The sequence below is a fragment of the Macrotis lagotis genome, chromosome 1 (assembly GCF_037893015.1).
Source record: "Macrotis lagotis isolate mMagLag1 chromosome 1, bilby.v1.9.chrom.fasta, whole genome shotgun sequence".
In the NCBI taxonomy this organism is placed as follows: domain Eukaryota; kingdom Metazoa; phylum Chordata; class Mammalia; order Peramelemorphia; family Peramelidae; genus Macrotis; species Macrotis lagotis.
This window is the reverse complement of record NC_133658.1, coordinates 140,274,197-140,293,209: the sequence shown is the minus strand read 5'-3', so window position 1 is coordinate 140,293,209 and position 19,013 is coordinate 140,274,197. Positions and strand designations below refer to the sequence as shown.

The following is a 19,013-nucleotide window of genomic DNA, read 5'->3' as shown; positions in this document are numbered from 1 at the left end:
GGAGGTGGGGACTGGAGTCTGGTCTGAGCGAGGGAGGCAGTGAGTGAGGCTTCCAGGCGCATAGCCTTAAAAGCGCTCCAGTTGGATACGCGGGCGGCTGGGGCTGCAGACCGAGCACCCTTGAGAGCGGGCCGGGCTAGGGCGAGAGCTCGGACGGGAGCTCCGCCGCAGCGCGCCCAGGAGCCAAGGAAGGTAGCCGGGGGTCTTTCATCCGCGTCCGGACAAGATCCAGAGACCCGGCTCAGCGCACTGGGAGGACTTCATCCCTCCTCCCACTCCCGACTCAGAAGAGCCGTGGCAGCTGGAGGAGCAACTGTGACTGGAGACTTTTCCTCCAGTCCCGGGGATCCGGTGGCGGAGTTCACCCATAGCCTGGGATCTGTACCGCAGCAGTAGCCGCCGCCACCAGCGGAGCCTGGGCGCGCTGCGGAGCCTGGGCCCCTGCGGGGAGATGGAGCCCGGGCTGCAGGAGGCGTGAGCGGTCCGCAGCCCAGGCTCTCCGGAGAAGGGGGGACAAGGGGTCCAGAGACCCCAGGAGGCGGAGGGGAGCGCCCTCCGCCCTCCCCCCCTCCGGCGGGCACCCGCTTCGACCCCATTGTTCCCGCCGGGGCTGGAGGCGCCGAGGAGGAGCCGCTCCCGGGACCTGGGCACCGGTTGCGGGGCTCCGGTGGCCCCGCCGGGACGGCTTCTGTCCCCGGGGTGGCCCGGCAACTTAAGGGACCCGGACGCCCAACCGCTGGAGCTGCGGCCGACTTTCCTCTAGGGGAAAAGCAGCCCAGACAGAGGTAAGAGTGGCTGGGGGCCCTCCAGATACGAGGCCGCCTCTCCTAAGCTCGCGATTCCCAAGCCACGGAGATCCCCTTCTCTCCGCCTGTGGTGGGGCTGGCTTAACGACCTGTAGCCTTCCGAGCTGAAGCTATTGGCGGGGCTCCGGGGGTCTCCCTTCTCCTTACCCTCCGTTCCCCCCTTTTGTCTCCCCTCTCCCGCTCGCAGTTGTGCGCCCCTACCCTTCCTGCTCGCCTCCTCCCGCCGCCCAACTTCTTCGCAAACTAGCGCCCAGGGTTCTGGAAGACTGCGGGGGTCTGCAGCCTCCGGGCGGGGGGAAGCGAAAGGGCCAGAGGAGCGATGGAGGCCGGCCATTCGGGGGTCCGAGTGCTAGGGAAGATTCGTGCCTGAATCTTGAGTGTGCTGCATTCCACTCCACCCCTCGTGGTGACTCACCCCAACACTGCAGCAGGTAGCCTTGGTCGGACCGCTGGATCGGACCGATTTCTAATTTCTTTTCCCAGTCAAGTCCGGGCCCCCCCATGTGTATTCATGTTGGGGTGAGGGGTGGAGGTGGGGGCTAAAGAGAGATGGTTGCATAGCTTTGCTTGGTTTAGTTTTTAGGGAGGTGGCGAAAGGTGGCGTCACTCCATGGCAAAGATTCCGTTTTAGGGGAGGGCAAGGAAGGTATTTCCTTTAGGGGAGGGGGTTATCTTTTCCTACGTAGTATTCCTTAGAGGCGAAGGGAGGGAAGTTGAGGGAAATTGGAAGGCGTCCAAAGGACGAATAAGCCCTTGTGTGGGTTGGGGGTGGATGGGGGTGGGAGGAGGGAGGAGGAGCGTTCAACTCAACTAATCTATCTGGATGTGGGAGATGAGATGAGAATGTTTTGTCCAGTGCTGTTCACTTTGCTGCAGTGAACCTCTCTCTTCTTTCTGGCAAAGAACTGGCCTGGATTAATTTGCCCTCTGGCCCCTGTGTGGTTTTCTGGAGAGGCGGGCTGGCTAAAAAAAAGGGGGGGGGGGCCGGAAACTCAGTTTCCAGAGTGACACCTTTGTATAGTTTGGCAATCCGTGTAGGCTTCTCCCATCCCCCCTTTCCTCTCTCACTCAACTGGGGGAGGGGGTGGGGGAGAGAGGGGAGCTTGAAACCAGTCTGCTTCTGCTGGGACCAAAAGCTATTGGCCCATATACAAAATGTTGCTGTGGTCTCTTTCACCCTCCCCCCCCCCACTTTTAAATTTTTTTAGTTTTCCAGATGTTGCACCACTGAGCCCCATCTGGTTCCATTTCACCCAATACAGACAGCATTGCAAACACAGTGCCTAACATTTCGGTTGCTTTTTTTCCCTCTCTCCCCACCCCCAAAATGCTGAGCTCCTTCACTTTACTCCGGGATCCGGAGCATTTCCTGAACCTAAGAGATGGTTAAGAGTAGGAAAAGAGAGAAAGGTTAACTTAGATCGCAGATCATTGGCACTTCTCTCCTGCGTCTTGGGTGGTAAAAAAAAAATAAATGGGAATAGGCGCTTGGGAGGAAAGGGATAGAGGTTCTGGGGAAATATTTGGGTAAACTACTCTCGAATGGTAGGTAGCCTTGATCCCCTTAGGAAATGAGTCCATAGGAACTCAACGGGTGCAGATCAAACTTCCAAAGATCCAATATTTCATTTTTGTGCTTTAAATGAAAAATAAAACAGGAAAGGTATCCTGACCTATTGGAGCCGGGGGAAGGGGCGCTGATGGGGGGGGGGAGTTGACCTGAACTCTTGGGCCGCTGGCTCTCGGGCTTGCTGGGAAGGCCGATTGCCCCTTTCCCATCGAGGGAGCCCCAGGGGGCCGTCCCCCAGCGGTGGCAGTCATGCGTTGCTTTTTCCACTCTTCCTCTGGAAGGCTGGTATGTGGTGGCGGCGGGCGCTGGGGGCGTGTGAATGGGGCCAGGTTAAGGTGTTTGCTCTCGCTGCCCCTAGCCTAGTTGGTCTGTTTTTTGTTGTTTTTTTAAAGAGTTTGGATTGCAGCCCCCGGAAACTAATGTGACTCTGCCCTAATAATTAAATAACGGTTAGCGGTTGAAAAAAGCAGAGCCTAGGTCGGCGTGTGAGTTGCGTGTATAAGCGGATGTGTTGGGTGTGTGTCCATTCCCTAAACTAAGAACGCTCCTTATGGTCCAAAGTTTAATGGGGGAGGGAGAGAGAAGGAGACAAACTTCCCTCCTCCTCCCCTCCCTACTGTCTCTCTTTCAAATTGAAAACACTTCTCTGGTTTCCTTCTCTAGGCGGTAGTTTTGGAGGTTGTAATGAAATCGCACTTTCTCTAGACATGGTAATTAAGGTGACTGTTTCCTCAGCAGATGTGCCCGCTCCCAGCACCTCCGGACCCAGGCTTTTTTTGGTATACTGACTGCCCTGCAGCCTCGGGACAATTGGGCGGGTTGCTGCTTTCCCCTCCTGTTCCCGCCCGCCTCTTCCCCCCCCCCCTTTCCCCTCCACCCCCTTTCCTCCGACTTTTTCCACCCCACCCTTTGGGGATGATTTTACAGCCTTTACGAAGTCCAGTTCTGGGGTTTAATTAGCCAAGACTTGGTTGGTTCTGTCTCTCCCTCTGTCTCTGTCTCTGTCTCTCTTTCTCTGTCTCTGTCTCTGTCTCTCTCTCTCTCTGTGTGTGTCTCTGTCTCTGTCTGTCTCTCTCCTCTCTATGTCTCTGTCTCTGTCTCTGTCTCTCTCTCTCTCTCTCTCTCTGACGACTTTCGGGGAATGGATGAGCAGCATTTGCTGCGAACTTGCCCTTATGGCCTCTCTAATGACTTGTTTACATATTTCCTCCCAGTTCGGGCTGAAGTTTGTCGGGAGCAGCTCCAGCCCCGCGACTTCTAGCACCCGGTCAGTGTTCTTGGTCCTGGAGAAGCCGGTCGCGGCTACGGGCTTGACTCCCTCCCGGGCTGTGAAGCAGCTAGCGGCGGCTGACCAGCTCTTCGAAAAAATCTCTGTTACGTTGACTCTTAGTCATAGCTGTAGCTAAGTGTTCTGTCAGTTTTTTAATAGAGATCGTCTAGATTCCCGGGCCACTCCCCATGCACGCTCCCTCACTGCGTGCTTCGGCGGGGGGGGGGGGGGGGGGGGGGGGGGGGCAGATAGGATGCTCCATTTGGACGGAATGAGCATTCTCCCCTGGATAATTTTCACCCATGTTAAAAAGTTTCACAATGAATACTTTAAAAGTACGGCGGCAGTTCTAGAATCACAGAACGTATAGAATGTTCGAGCTGGAAAGGCCCTTAGAGGTCACTCAGTCCAACCCCCTCGTTTAGCTAGTGAAACGCCTGGAGCAAAGACCCGGGCCGAAGCAGAGAAGAAACCTGGAATGTTGGTTGATGCCATTGTCCTGCCGATCCTGCAGGAAAAGGATTAGAATACATCCAGGCTGCCCTGCGCCAGGGAGGGAAATTTTCCAGTCCATACAACCACCAGCCTTTGTCCCTGGTTGCTAATGAGCCCCGGAGAAAAATGAGGCTGGGGGGGAGGGGGATTTTAGTGCTCTCCATTTGAGAGGAAGGGGATCACTGTCCCAGAGAAGATATTCATTTGAATACTTGAGTTGTGTCTGTTTAAAATTTTATATTTACTCATCTTTCCAGTTAAAAAAAAAAAGTCAGCCCATACTAAAGATATTACCGGCAGCTGATATGTAACTCCATGTACTCTTTCCATTCAATGGTTGTACATGTGAACATTTTCCCTTAATTGTTATGCTACAGAAAGTACTTCTGCTTTTTCCACCTTGCCTTATTTCCGGTATGTCTTTCCATATTTCTCTTTATATTTGCCCATCTTTATGGTGCTGGTAAGTGCTAGGGGCAGTGTACCTTGTCTCAGAATCAGCCAAACTAGATTCTAAAAGACTCATCCCCAAAGGACTGGCTATCAGCAGAGGTATTTTTTTCAGCCTCAGCAGTTCATGAAGACCAAGATGTGGACAGGAGGGACACCCGCCATCAATGGAGTTATATAGTCTTTATGTGTGGTGGTATAATTGTTATAGAGGCAAGATTGATGACTATGGATAGAGTTCTGGGCCTGGAGTCAGAAAGACCTGAGTTCAGATGGGCCCTTAGATACTAACTGACTCAGTGACTGTATGATCCTTTAGCAAGTCTCTATTTGCCTCATTCTACAGAAGAAAATACTTGACAAGAAAACCCAATGGACAATATTGGCATGTCATGATCCATGAAGTCAAGAAGAGTTGGACAAAACTGAACATAGTTATTAATTATTCCATAGCATCAAGTAATTACTCCATTATTCACATTTCTATTGAGTACTTTCCCTCATCACAACCTTGAACAGATAGGTAGAAAGTGCAAAAAATAATATTCTCCATTTTATAGATGAGGAAACTAAGCCTTAGGGAAGTACTAGAATCACGAAGTTAGTGTACAGAGAAGAAATTCCTTCTGTGGTCTTCAAAGACCAGCCTGAGGGAAATGGAAGACTCTGAGGTCATCCACTTCATCCCAGGTCATCACCTGTTGTTCTGACTTTTGCCTTGCCATTGAACTTTCCCAAGAAAGTTGACATTGTGCAACTCTGCCTAAGTCGAGACATAACCCTTTGATGTCATTGGTTGTCTTTAAAATAAAGGGTGCCCAGCAAGACCAACTCTTTCCTCTAGGGCTTCAACTTCTCCTTGGGTTACTACAACAGTCTATTTATTCATTATCCGTGCCCCCAGTTTTCACTGTTATAGATAAAACCAGGAAGACCTAAGTGCAATCCTGCTTAGCACAGTGTCTGGCACAATAGTAAGACCTATATAAATATATTATTATAAATAATCTAACTTAATTTGGAAAGAGCCCTAGATGTTGGAAAGGAATTCACAGTCCTCTTTTTTAGACCCACCTGAGCCAGAATCCCATTCAATTTGAAGACCCCATTCCCACCTCCCAGCCCTACTTATTTTTACCATTTTTAAAATAAAAACTACTATATAAAGCCAATGCTTAGGATAAAAGCTGGTTCATATATGCTTGGGTCACTGATAACTGTTGAGGGATACAGACCATTGAAACTTAAGATCTAGGTGGAAAAGAACCTTAGAGCACAGATGGGCCAACTCTGAATTTAAAAAAAAAAAGGAAACAAGAACCAAAGAGTAAGTAACTTGTTCAAAGTCATCCAGAGAAGTCTTATAAATAACAAGTCCAGATTTTGAGGTGAGGACTTCTACCTAAAAGTCTAAACTTTATCCAGTACCTGCTTTCCATCTTTATTCTTATCTCCTATTCATGACCTTTTTGGGTCATGCTGGTCCAGGGACTTATTTAGAAAAGTTAAGGAACTTCCCTTTTTGTACTTCAAAAGTTAAATGTATTGATACATGAGGAAAAAAAGCAGATAGAATTAACTTATGAAAGGCCTGAACTAACTTGAGAGGAGTTAACTTTCTCTTAGGGAATTCATCTTAAATTGTTCTTCCTATGGGCTGTATAAGAGATCTGAATGGAGTACAGTAAAAAAATTTTGGTTAATAGATATTATTAGGTACTTTATCCCTATAATTTTAGATAGGATTCTAGGAATTACTGAGAGGATTTCATACCTAGCTTTCCTAAGATGCTTCTTTTTTCAAGCTGTCATCTACTTTAGACCCAGACTTTTCTATTTAAGTAGAATATATATATATATATATATATATATATATATATATATATATATACACATAATGTGTGTGTGAGATGGTTTCTTATGTACTTATATAAGTAGGAAACCAAGTGCCAGCCTGTACCAACATAGAGATTTTGTTACTGTGCTCATTTCAGTATGTCTGGCTATGTATTTTGTTATTGTTATTGTTTACTTGTTTTCAGTTATGTCTGACTCTTCTGTGACCCCATTTGGGATTTCCTTGGTAAGGATACTGGAGTGGTTTGCTGCTCCTCCATTTGAACTCAGGTCTTCCTGACTCCAGGCTCAGCACTTTATCCACCTTGCCAACTAGCTGTCCTACTGTTGATCTCCCTACAATTACTAAATATCACTTATCTGTTCTGGAAAAAACAGAAAACAAATCTCTGACTGGGCAACTAGGTGGTAAAGTGGGTAGCTCTGGATTCAGGAAGACCCTAGTTCTTTATTTTATTTTTTTAGATTTTTTGCAAGGCAATGGGGTTAAGTGGCTTGCCCAAGGCCACACAGCTAGGTAATTATTAACTGTCTGAGGCTGGATTTGAACTCAGGTACTCCTCACTCCAGGGCCGGTGCTCTATCCACTGTGCCACCTAGCCGCCCCCAAGACCCTAGTTCTAATCCATCCTCAGATATTTCCTAGCTGTGTGATCCAGGGCAAGTCACTTAACTTTTTTTGACATCAGTTTCCTTCTCTGTAAAATGGGGATCATAACAACCCTTTCCTCCCAGGGTTGTTGTGAGGATCAAATGAGATAATAATTGAAATACACTTGGCATAGTATTTGGCCCATAATAACTGTCATAAAAATGTTTGTTATTGTTGTTGTTACTTGCCCAGATATATTCTAAATAGTTTTATCCAGATTCTGACCTTTAAGATGAGATTACTTCATTTGGCCCTAGAACATGGCAGGGCTTCTTTATTATTGTTACTATTTTTATATACCTATTTTACCCCATGCCTCATTGTGGTATAGAAGGTGACCTTGCATTAAAGATTATTCCAGAGAAACACAAGTCCTAGCAAATACTCCCAAGCTGGAAAGACTTCAAAAGGCCCAGTGATGGATTACTGGCATGTTGTCCATGTACAACCTTGCTAAATTCAAAGGGAATTAACACAAGGATGATGGCTACCAGATAATGATATATTTTTTTTCTGCCATATCAATTCAGGAAGCAGTTCAATATAGTGGAAAGAATGTTTGAGTCAAGTATCTGGGTTCAAATTCTACCTTTGAATCTTAATATGGGTGGGGCTGGGGTTGACCTAGCTGTCCACTGAGATCCCTTCTAACTCTTGATTCTGTGAAGCCACTTAAGCTTCCTGGACTAATTTTATTCATGAAGATGAAGATGAAGGAGTTCAGTTCTATGGAAGCCAATTTCCCTTCTAGTTCTAAACCTACGATTCTATGAAAACCAGGTATGAAGGGGTTGTGATCTATGTTGGTAGAAAAAATATCCCCACAGAGGAAATCAGAGATCTTTGAAGCAGTGAGAAAAGTATTTCTTCCCAAGGACATTTGGATCCTGTTTGTACAGACTTCAGAAAAATATTAGGGTTTTCCTTGAGTTAAACAAAAATTTTGCAAGCTGAACTGCATAATCTCTTTCAAATGTTTGCTATATGTTCACATCAACCACTCCCTAAATTTGAGGATTTTTCCCCCCTAATCTCTTTTGGGAAAGGTGACCATTTTTCATAAGATCATGGGAATACAAATTTATAGCCAGAAAGGACCTTCCTTAACAGGTTATCTAGTCTACCCTCTTCATTTTACAGGTGAGAAAACCAAGTCCCAGAAATGCAAAGTGAGGTCCCTTCCAGCTGTAGATTTATGATTCCCTGATATGTCCTAAATCCCAAAGCTATTAAGTAGCAGAATCAGAAGTTAAATTCAGGATCTCTGATTTCACATCCAGTGCTCTTTTTACTTTTGTTTTTAAGCAGAAAAATTTATATCCCTGAATCCAGGAGGTCGCTCTTATTGTTACTTCTTGGCCTGCAAGACTAAAGAAGTTGAGAGAATTTCTCTCTTTGTACTATCTAACTCCCCAGACTAGGATTATGTCTGCGTAAATTTGGGATTTTGGATTGTCCTACCCTTCAACATTCTATCTCTTACAGAGAAAGTGACCTGAAGCCAGTTCCTTAATTTTTTTTTTCTTTTTGCAAGACAGTGGGGTTAAGTGGCTTGCCCAAGGCCAATACAGCTAGGTAATTATTAAGTATCTGAGGCAAGATTTGAACTCAGGTCCTCCTGACTCCAGGACCAGTGCTCTATCCACTGCGCCACCTAGCCACCCCATGTTAATTTTCTTAATGGAGTAGGCCATGTGTTCTGCCAGCATCCATTGGTCATCCCAGAGCTTCCCTTCAAGAGAGTCATTATAGTATTGTACAGTTTCTGATCTGGAAGAACATGAGACCTTCTGCCTGACTTCTGGTCTAGACCCCATGCTTGATATGAGGAAATGGAAGGTCAGAGAGGAATGATTTGCCCCACATAGTGGCAAAGCCAAAAACCAGGATTAGTATCCAGATTTTCTTACTCCCCATTCTCTACATTATTTAAGAATAATAGAAGAGTGGTGTCCTATTTTTTTCTCTAATGTTTCCCAAGGCTCCTCAATCAGTTCATCTTTCTTTTACTAAGATATGGCTTTCTTCAACCAGCACAGAATCATAGATTGTTTAGAAGAGTCTCTCTTTCCTGCTCCCTTTTTGATAAAAGACCTTATTCCCTACTCATTGTATGCTGGTTGGTTCTTGTCCTTCATTATGGAAGAAGATCAAAATGACATCACTCTGTTTGAGACAAATGACAGTGTCCAACTCTGGCTGATCAGACCAATATGGGATCAGAACTCTCTACCCACAGAATTTGGGCACAAATAGTCCATGTGAATACCTGGGGTGGATACTCTAAACTTAAGGATGTCATACTTACTTTGAGCTGCTTCAATTCTGCCTTCCTCATAGAGTGCAACCCCCTCACTGATGAGGGCACACTGTGCTGGGCAATCCTGTGTCAGTGTTTCCCATACTGAACAATCAATCCTAAAGTTCTTCAATGAGACCTTCAGAGTGTCTCAGTATCATATCTGAGTCCTTTGGGCTAATCAAAATTTGACTTTAGAACCTTGAGAAACATGACAAGAATTGTGGAAACCAAAAATAGTGTCCCTTAGAACTGTATAGGATGTTTCATAGGGACAAAAGTCCTCTAGTGGGCATTAAAGCCAGTTTTATGCTGCTTCTTTGGAAGAGTATTTACAAACAACCATGTACCACAGAGAAGCTCTGTATAAGGAATTCAGATCTTCCAAATGGGTTGTAAAAATTCATTAGTTAATGCAAAGTGGACAAGAGGACCTGAAGGAGATGGTGAAAGTTTCCAAGGACCTTCACACTGAAGACAATATGTTATATAGAAAGAGTGTTGGACTCAGAATTTGGAAGAATCTGATTTGATAACCCTACTCTGACACTTATTTGTGATCCTAGATAAATCACTTAACCTCCATATTCTCATTTATAAAATGGGAATAATATTCATACTACCTACTTCATTCACCAGGTTGTGGTGAGGATCAAATGAAATGACATATGGAACATTTTATTAACTTTAAGTACCTTATGACTTATTACAAAGGTTGCATTATGAGAATCTTTGCAGCTCTCCTTTTATAATTGTTTTTTCTGGATGTTAGTAGTGTATCTGATGAACCATGCAATATTTGAAGGTGGCAAAGGACAGTGGGAAGCTAGGCAGAACATGTCTAATGGATTCAGTATATAACTCCTAAGAGTCTAATGGTCTAAATTAATTTTCTTAATTTCTAGACCAGCATCCTATTTTTACTGATAACGAAACTGAAGAAAGACCATGATCACATAGCTTGTTTTCTTGTTTTAAAGCTGAATTTGGAAAAAGATGAAACTTGAACTCTGAGAAAATGGCTTGAAATATTCTCTCCTTTTTGTTCCCCCTCTGCCTTCCTCATCTCACAGATGAAAGGAGATATCAGGGGGACCCTGTGGACATCCTTTGGACTCTTAGGCCTTTGTTGGGCCTCACCATTGTGTGTGGGAAAGAATAATTTGAGACATGATTTTGTATTGCCATGGGTCTGATAAATAGGGAATAAACCTCAAAACCTGGACATCCTGCATTCAAATCTAGCCTTAGACACAAATAGCTATGCAGCCCTAGGCAGGTCACTTAATTTCTTAGGACCAGGGAACCTTCTAAGTATATGACTTTCAGAGTAGTGGCTGATGTACATTGAGAAAGAGAGGTACCTCACTGGGGATCTCCCTGGACCCTTGAAATCATATTATCCCAACAAACAAATAAATTAAAAAGCCAGGGGATTAGCATTTTTGAAGTTGATGGTGTTGGGGAGTTGAGACTTTCTTGCCTATGTCTAAAATGGAAGATCAGTAAGTGCTTTCTGAATATCTGGAACAGAACTCCCAGGATCAGGAAAAAGAAAAGAGAGGGAAAATTTCTGTGAATGATTCTCAGTTGTTTACTACCTGTCATGATGCAGCCCCCTTAGCTGAAATGAACTGAAGTTATGGTGAAGAGTGGGGACAGATGTGTGTGTGTGTGTGTGTGTGTGTGTGTGTGTGTGAACACAAGCCTGCTCACTCACTCTCTCTGCTCACTCAAAAGAACATGCACCCGAAGCCAAGAATTCATAAGAGTCTGCTGCCAGCCAGCACTGACTCACTTGCAGGGGGCCCAGCCCAGCTCAGGGGGGAGAAGCAAGGTCAATGTATCACAGTAGGGCCTGTTCTAGGGAGGTGGATTCTCTAAATAATTTAGATGGCTTCTCAGAGCATTTAGAATGAAAGCCACCTGGTTGTATGCATGTGTGGATTTTTGTGTGTCTGCATATGTGGCACAGTAGATTGAGGACTAAATCTGGAGTCAGGAAGACAAGAATTCAAATCCTGCCTTAGACTTAATAATATATGTGACACTGGCTAAGTCACATAACTTTTTCTTCCCTTCATTTCCTCATCTGTAAAAAAAAGGATGATAATAATAGGACAGTTCAGCTTAAATGAAGTAACGCATATAAAGAAATTTGCTAATTTTTAAATACTATATAAATGTTAAATAATACATTTATGTAAAACTATGTCTCTACTTATCCACCTACTTATCTATATTTATGTAATCCTCCAGATAGACAAAAATATGTTTTATCCTATAGATAGATATACATAAATATATAGCTATATCCTGCAAATAGGTAGACAGACAGACAGATAAATAGATAGATCTGCCCAATACCCAGGAGACCTATTGTTTTCTAAGTATTTAAAGGCAATGAGTTGTTCCCTGAGCAGTATAAGGTCTTGCTTTTGTCTTCACTACTTGGAGAATTGTAGAAAGGCAATCATAGAGGTGATATGTTTTTGGCCAAGAACCAACAATGAGCCATCTTTGAGTCATGCCCACAGATCTACCCTATTAAGCAGACAGTAGAGTATTGTTGAAAGAGCCCTGGATTGACACTCAGGAGACTAAGATTTGAGTAGTATCAGTAAGACCTTGGAGATACCCTCTCCCCCCACCCCCGTATATGAGTTTTCTGTTTAATAAAATGTGCTATAAGACTTCCAAAGGCTCTTCTAGGTCCTGTATTTCTTCCTAATCATCCTTAAGCATCAGCCACCAACTTCCAGACTTAAGTTCATCCAATAGTTCCATGATAATATCTAAGTGCCTGGAAAGGTTTGGGACCCTTCTGGTAAATGAGAGCTAGTAGTTTCTCCTTATTCATAGGATCAAAGAATCTTAAAACCAAAAGAAATTTTAGGTCTGTAAGTAATCTAACCCAATTTCTTTTTCATTTTACAAATGAAGAATCTGAGGTCAAGAATGCTTAAGTTACTTCATAGTATCAAAGGATTTAGAGTGGGAAAGAAATGTAGAAATTAGTTGTGTCCACTTTCTCATTTTAGAAATAGCAAACTGAGGCTCAGAAAAATTAAAATGATAATATTTTGCAGAATGGTAAATTAGAATGTAGGATTTTTAATCATTGTTCTTTTCTGTTCACCACACTCATTCCATTAATCACCTCTAGAAAAACTGGTTTTCTAAGTGGATTTTGGTCATGATAATAGTATAGCAAATATGTTTTATTCCTCATTTTACAAATGAGGAAATAGACAGACAGAAGTTAAGTGACTTGCCCAGAGTCACACAGTTGATAATTATCTAAAACTAGATTGAATTCTGTACTTTCGGACTCCAAGTCTTGTGTTCCACCTAGCTACCTCTCTACCATGTTTTATCCATATAACACCAAGGAATTGGCTCTCTGGGTGATTGTTATGATGATTATAATTTTAGAAAATAGCATTTATTTATATTTAGCTTAACAAATTATTTCATTTGGTCCTCACAACTACTCTGGGAAGAAGATATTATTAATATTATCTCCATTTTACAGATGAGGGAACTGGAAGATATATGTTAAGTGACTTGTCCAGGGTCACACAGCTAGTATCTGAAGCTTGTATTTGCATTCAGTTTTTCCTATGGACTCCAGGTTCAGTAATTTCTTCCTTTACTTCAAGTCCAGAATTCTAGCCAACTGATCAGCTAGGCATTGGGATCATCATTAGGATACTTGTGATTTTCTTCCACCCTCCTCCTTCGCCTGAAAAGGGTTTGTAAAACTTTTGATCAAGTGATACTTAACTCAGCAAAGCTACCTATATAGCCCTGGGTTTCCTGGAATTCTAGCCTTAGGGGCAACTTTGTGGTAAAATTCTTTAAGCTTTTTTGATTTTGAGTCAAAGGTAGAATGGCAAATATAGAATATCTATCTTGTCTATATGGGTGGCTAGGTGATACAATGGAAAAAGTGCTGGCCCTGGAGTCAGGGAGACCTGAGTTCAAATTTGGCTTTAGACATTTTACTAGAGGTATGACCCTAGGCAAGTTATTTAATGGTTTGCCTCAGTCTCCTCTTCTGTAAAATGAAGTGGGGAATGGGGAAGGAAATGGCAAATCATTGCACTGTCTTTGCCAAGAAAACCCCAAATGGGGTCACAAAGAGTCAGACATGACTGAAAAATAACTATATACCTAGTATATATATGTGGGAATTTGTAAATGTATGTGTATTTATATGTATATATCTGTATATACACCATTTTAAATATATACTACATTTATGCTTCATATAGTATGTGCATTTTGTATACCCTATGTATATATATATATAACTATATTCTATATATATAGTTATTCTGTATATACAGTACATATATGTGTATATATACACACACACACACACACACACAACAGTATACAGCTGTTTATACTATGTTTAGAAAGGGTGAGCATGATGTTGCACACCCATAATCTTATCCACTGGAGAGGCTGAGGCTGATGGATCTTTAGAGCCTAGTAGTTTTGAGTTGCAGTAATCTATTCAGAGGTCTTGCCAAACTAAGTTCAGTAGCAATGTTTTGAGCCCCTGGGACAGGGTTCAAATATTGCCCAAGGAGCAATGAACAAACCTACATCAGAATTGAAGTGGGTCAAAGCAATCAGGAGTGAAAATAGGTCTATAAGTAGCCCCTATACTTCTAAATAGGGCAAGGTGGAAGACCCAGACTTAAAAAAAAAAGTTAAGGGCATCTAGGTGGCGCAGTAGATAGAGCACCAGCCCTGGAGTCAGGAATACCCGAGTTCAAATCCGGCCTCAGACACTTAATAATTACCTAGCTGTGTGGCCTTGGGCAAGCCACTTAACCCCATTGCCTTGCAAAAAAAAAAAAAAAGCCTAAAAACAAAAAAAGTTAGATGCCTGGAATCTAGTACCAGGACAGGGATAACCAGGATACTCTAATCCTCCACACCTAAACAAGTTCTTCCTTTAAGCATAGCTTGGAGAAAATGACAATATAGTTTAGGAGCCCCCTCTACCCATCTACCCAACCTTACTATTTTCTTCTGCACCTAATGTTACCTCATCATTTTCTGATCTTCTTTTCTCCAGGTACTTCTTGAGAAGTTGGGTCAAGCCCAAGAATCGGGTAGAGTCCCCATGGAGGTGTGGAGCCTTGTCACCAATCTGTAATTGCAGAACTGGGATGTGGAGCTGGAAGGGCCTCCTTTTCTGGGCTGTGCTGGTCACAGCCACACTCTGCACTGCCAGACCAGCCCCAACCTTGCCTGAACAAGGTAAGAGAAACAAGGCCTTTCTGGGGCCAGCCAAGAAAGAGCTGTGGGCCTTTGGTCCAAATATGATTGCTTAGAGATATGGAATCTCAGCATTCAGCCTCTGATTATGACCTAAGAAATGTTGGGGACAGAGATCCCCAGATTTATTGAGGAGGAGCAGTCTCAGGGCTAAGAAGGGGTCTTGTTTTCTTTGGGAAAAAAAAAATCTTATGGCATCTGAATTACAGTCTATTTGGATAAGGTCTCACATTATTGGGATTGGAGACCTTACTGAAGTATGTGGTGGTATGTGGTTGAAGGAAGGAATCCTGTGCTCTTTATGCTCCTACAGCTGGAGGAAGATGGTTTTGGTTGGTGATTTTGGAGCCCACTTCCTTGCCTAAGAGACATGAAAACATTTTAAAGTTCTGAGTAAGATCAGAGTATCCTGATTGTCAGACTTCAAAATAAATGAATGGTATGAATGCTCACTTAGCACTTGGCTCAGATTAGGTGGGATTTTACCCAGCCCACTTTTCTTCTCTTTCTGTGGATGAAGGCTTTTTTGGGAACAAATTTGTCCAAAAGAAAGCAGTAGTTGTTTCCTGGGTACCTAACAATAGGCCTCCTAGGGCTACAAATTACAACTCACAGACATACTTACTAACTATCTTGGGACACATGCAAGTCTGAAGGACCTCAAGAGTTTCCATAACCCAGTGGGAGTAATGGGCTCTATGAGAATAGTATCAATCTGCAGTGAGTCAAAAGAGAATGGACTGAAAAAAAAGCAAAAGAAAAGGCCAGAGAACTGCAGATAAGTGGAAATTAATTTGCAGAGATTCTGGGAGCAGAGCCTGAAGCTTGAGCTCTCAGAAATTTGGAATCATTAATAATAGGTATCATTTAACGGCTTCTGATAAGCATATCAATTAAGCATAAGTTTCCTTCATCTCATAATGCTCTTGAATACATATATCTTTGTCAAGTGCATGTATCAGACAGACTCTCCTGAATATGGTGCTTTGCAAGACTGTTCAAAGATGTTCACAGACCCTTGATGTCAAGAGGCTTTATGGTATAAGATGACACTGAAGACAGATATAAATAACATCCATATGAACCAACATCAAAGGTATCAGTCCAATACAATGCAGATAAACTGCATCCAAAAATGGAAGTCATAGTGGAAGGTAAATATGGAGGCTTAGTAGACTTTCTCTGTTTAAAATAGGAAGAGTCATCAAAAAGATCCTTACTTTTTGTTAGAGATGGAGTTTCATTTGTTTGAATGATGGTAGAAAATGAAATGAATTTGTGTTTGCAAGGTGGGGTGGGAGATGAAAAGGGAACCAAGGAGGAATTTCAGTATTTTCTCCCTTGGAATACTCCTGGTACTTTGTCCCCATCTTCCTTATACAATCTTCATACATAGCTTATATTCCCCTACCTTCAATTTCCCTCACTTGATTGTAAGTTTCTCAAGAAAAAGACCCCTATATGTTTTGTAGCAAGTCACAATTTATACAACAGGGAGCCTGATAGCTTGTTGACTTGAGTACGGGTGAAGAAGTATCAGAGACTAGAGTTGGAAAATTATCTGAAATGGAGGTAATAGTGTTATTGGAGGAGAAGTGGATGGATGTCTAATCTTTGAAGTAGAGCATACTATTGGGAAATGAGCTCTCCTACAATCAGCCTTGAAGTATGCACTGGTGATTGATAGGATTATTCAGGTGGTTCCCTATATTATTTACTTGAGAGAGTACCTTAGGGAAGAAGGTACTCAAACTCTGTTCCCTGGAAACTAGAGGGCTCAGAACATACTATCTCCAGTGTCTGCCACCTGGTAGGTTCTTAATCAATGCTAACTGGCTAACTGGTTCAGATCCACCCATTCACTATGGTTTTCATACAATGGGCTGTCAACAGTTAGAATCTTTTTCTGTGGTATAGAGGCTTTTTGGGATCTATCATGGGTCATAATCTATCTTACGATTAAAAAAGTGACAGTGTTACAGGTCTAGAATCTATCATGTATGCTCTATGTATGGTCTTGTTCAGGTTTGTCCAAACCGCTGCTGCCATTGTATTCATGAATGGGTATTGAACTCTGTTTTCCACCATTGAGGATTTTTTGTTAGGTGATAGCTCAGAAAAGCTAAAAGGTTGGATATCCCTGCTTTAGTTGATCTTTTGAACTTAGCATTAAAAAAATAAATACATAAAGATGAAAAAATTTTCAAAATGATCTTCAGAAGTATAAATTCAGGTGGGTAAAGTCAGTTAGTAATTTATTGAAAGCCTGCTGCAAGCCGGGCTCTGCATTAAACTCTCAAAATACAAAGAAGGATATAAACTAATCCCTGGTCTCAAAGGCTCACAATCTAATACAAATAAATATGTACAAACAAGCTATATACAGGAAAATTGCAAGACAGATATATTCTATCTTATGGAGGTAATAGCCCCATTAATATTGTGTCTTGATCATTTCTGGGTACTACCTTTTAGGTAGGAAGTTGATCATAATGATAAAAAGAACCAGAGGTCATGATATAGGAAGATCAGTTGAAGGAACTGGAAATATTTCACCTCAAGAAGAGAGGATTTATAGAGGAAGTTGTAGCCATCTTCAAGTATTCAAAGGGCTATCACTTGGGACAGTTTAGGTGGTGCTAGTTTAGGTCCTTTCCCAGCTGAACAAAGTGTAAATTCCATACATAAACTGTGGAGGAGTCTCCTTGTTCTGGATCCCCTTGGCCAAATTGATGAGGCCTTTGTTTTTGCACAGATTGCAGTTGATAGAGCACTGTCCCTGGAGTCAGGAAGGCCTGAGTTCAAATTTGGCCTCAGATACTTAATAATTACCTAGCTGTGTGGCAAATCACTTAACCCCATTGCTTTGCAAAAACAAGAAAAAAAGACAGAAAGACAGACAGAAAGACAGACAGAAAGACAGACAGACAGACAGACAGAAAGAAAGAAAGAAAGAAAGAAAGAGAAGGGGCTATCACATAGGAGGTATCAGACTTACTTGTTCTCCAGCTACAGAGGGCAGACCAGAAGCAATCAGTACAATGTAGAGAGAACCAGATTCAAGTTTGATGTAATTATTAGAAACTTTTTCTAATGATAAGAGATATCCAAAAACTGAAAAGGGTAAGGGTTCCTCCTCTTTTTAAGTTTTTAAGCCAATATTGCATGATCACTTGTCCCTTAAAGGGATTCTCTTTCAGGAATGGGTCAAATGAGGTGTGATAGCTTCTGAAGTCTAACCTAAGGATCTGCAATTTTCAGTATCTTGATCAAGTATATATAAAATAATTGTTAGTTTATATTATTAGAAATTTCAGAATATTTAAAGAGTGAAATAAAGAGATGCATATTCATAATTCATTACTTTGATGAGTCACATATCCATAAACTTTATTGCAGTACCAAATCCCAAACTACTGGAGGAAATGTCAAGATGGCAGACACTGTTTCTAGTTTAGGCTTCCTTGTAGACCTTAATAATTAGTTATAGAAAAATTACAAAAGCATACAAGGAAGATTAACAACTTAAGAAAAAATGTAATCCATTAATAAAACAAATTCAAATAAACATACAAAATAAGTAATAAAATAATCCATAAAAAACCTTAGCATTTAACAAAATATAATAAAACTAAATGAAAGCTCCAAGTTAAAAAATATTTTGTTCTGTTTCCTTTAAAATCTATCTGAAATTCTATTACCCTTGCCTTTATTTTTTAAATACACATATGGATTTACATGCATATATGTGCATGTGTCCATTTAAAAAAGAAGGCATTAATGTAGAGATATGTAGCTAGACATACAATGAATGTAGCCTAAACTGACTGCTGAGTTTCTCTTACATTTCTTTATATAGGTCTTTCCATGCTTCCTCATATGTTTCATTTATCAAAATGTAGCAAATTTGAAATTTTCAAGTGAAAATATGAACTGAAACTATCTCTAACATTATTGGCTTATATAAATAAAGGGGAAAATGACAATAGTTGTGAACCAGATTTTAGAATGAACCATTGTTCCCAATGTTGTTTCCAATTATAAAACACTTAACAGCTAGATGCAAACAATCAGGTTCTTCTGAATAAATAATTTGCATTATTGTTAGACTGAATAAAACTAATCTGAAAATAGATTTTTTATAATCTGTGATATGTTTTTTGGTACCATTAGCTAAAAAAATTCTAATCAGCTAAAAAAAAATTTCTAAAGGCTTTATATTACAACTGTTCTGTTGAAGAAACTTCTAAAGAGGATTCTGCCGCTATCTTTTTGAGGATTCCTGCCTTAAAGAGTTGAGGCCACTCCAGCCCTTC

At 41.9% G+C, this 19,013-nt stretch overlaps 1 protein-coding gene across 7 annotated transcripts in view; it reads left to right on the top strand.

Annotated features, from left to right (window-relative positions):
* The first annotated feature begins 475 nt into the window (after nt 1-475).
* The window catches only part of FGFR1 (fibroblast growth factor receptor 1), a 68,181-nt gene continuing 49,643 nt past the window's right edge, over nt 476-19,013 (top strand). For 5 of the 7 annotated variants that reach the window (XM_074208839.1, XM_074208838.1, XM_074208837.1 and 2 more), the window contains exon 1: nt 14,501-14,679. In XM_074208839.1, the coding sequence (XP_074064940.1) occupies nt 14,589-14,679 (91 nt within the window). In that variant the 5' untranslated portion in view covers nt 14,501-14,588. Of the gene's footprint in view, nt 786-14,494; nt 14,680-19,013 lie in introns of those variants that run through there. The other 2 variants (XM_074208835.1, XM_074208836.1) reach the window with 2 other exon arrangements.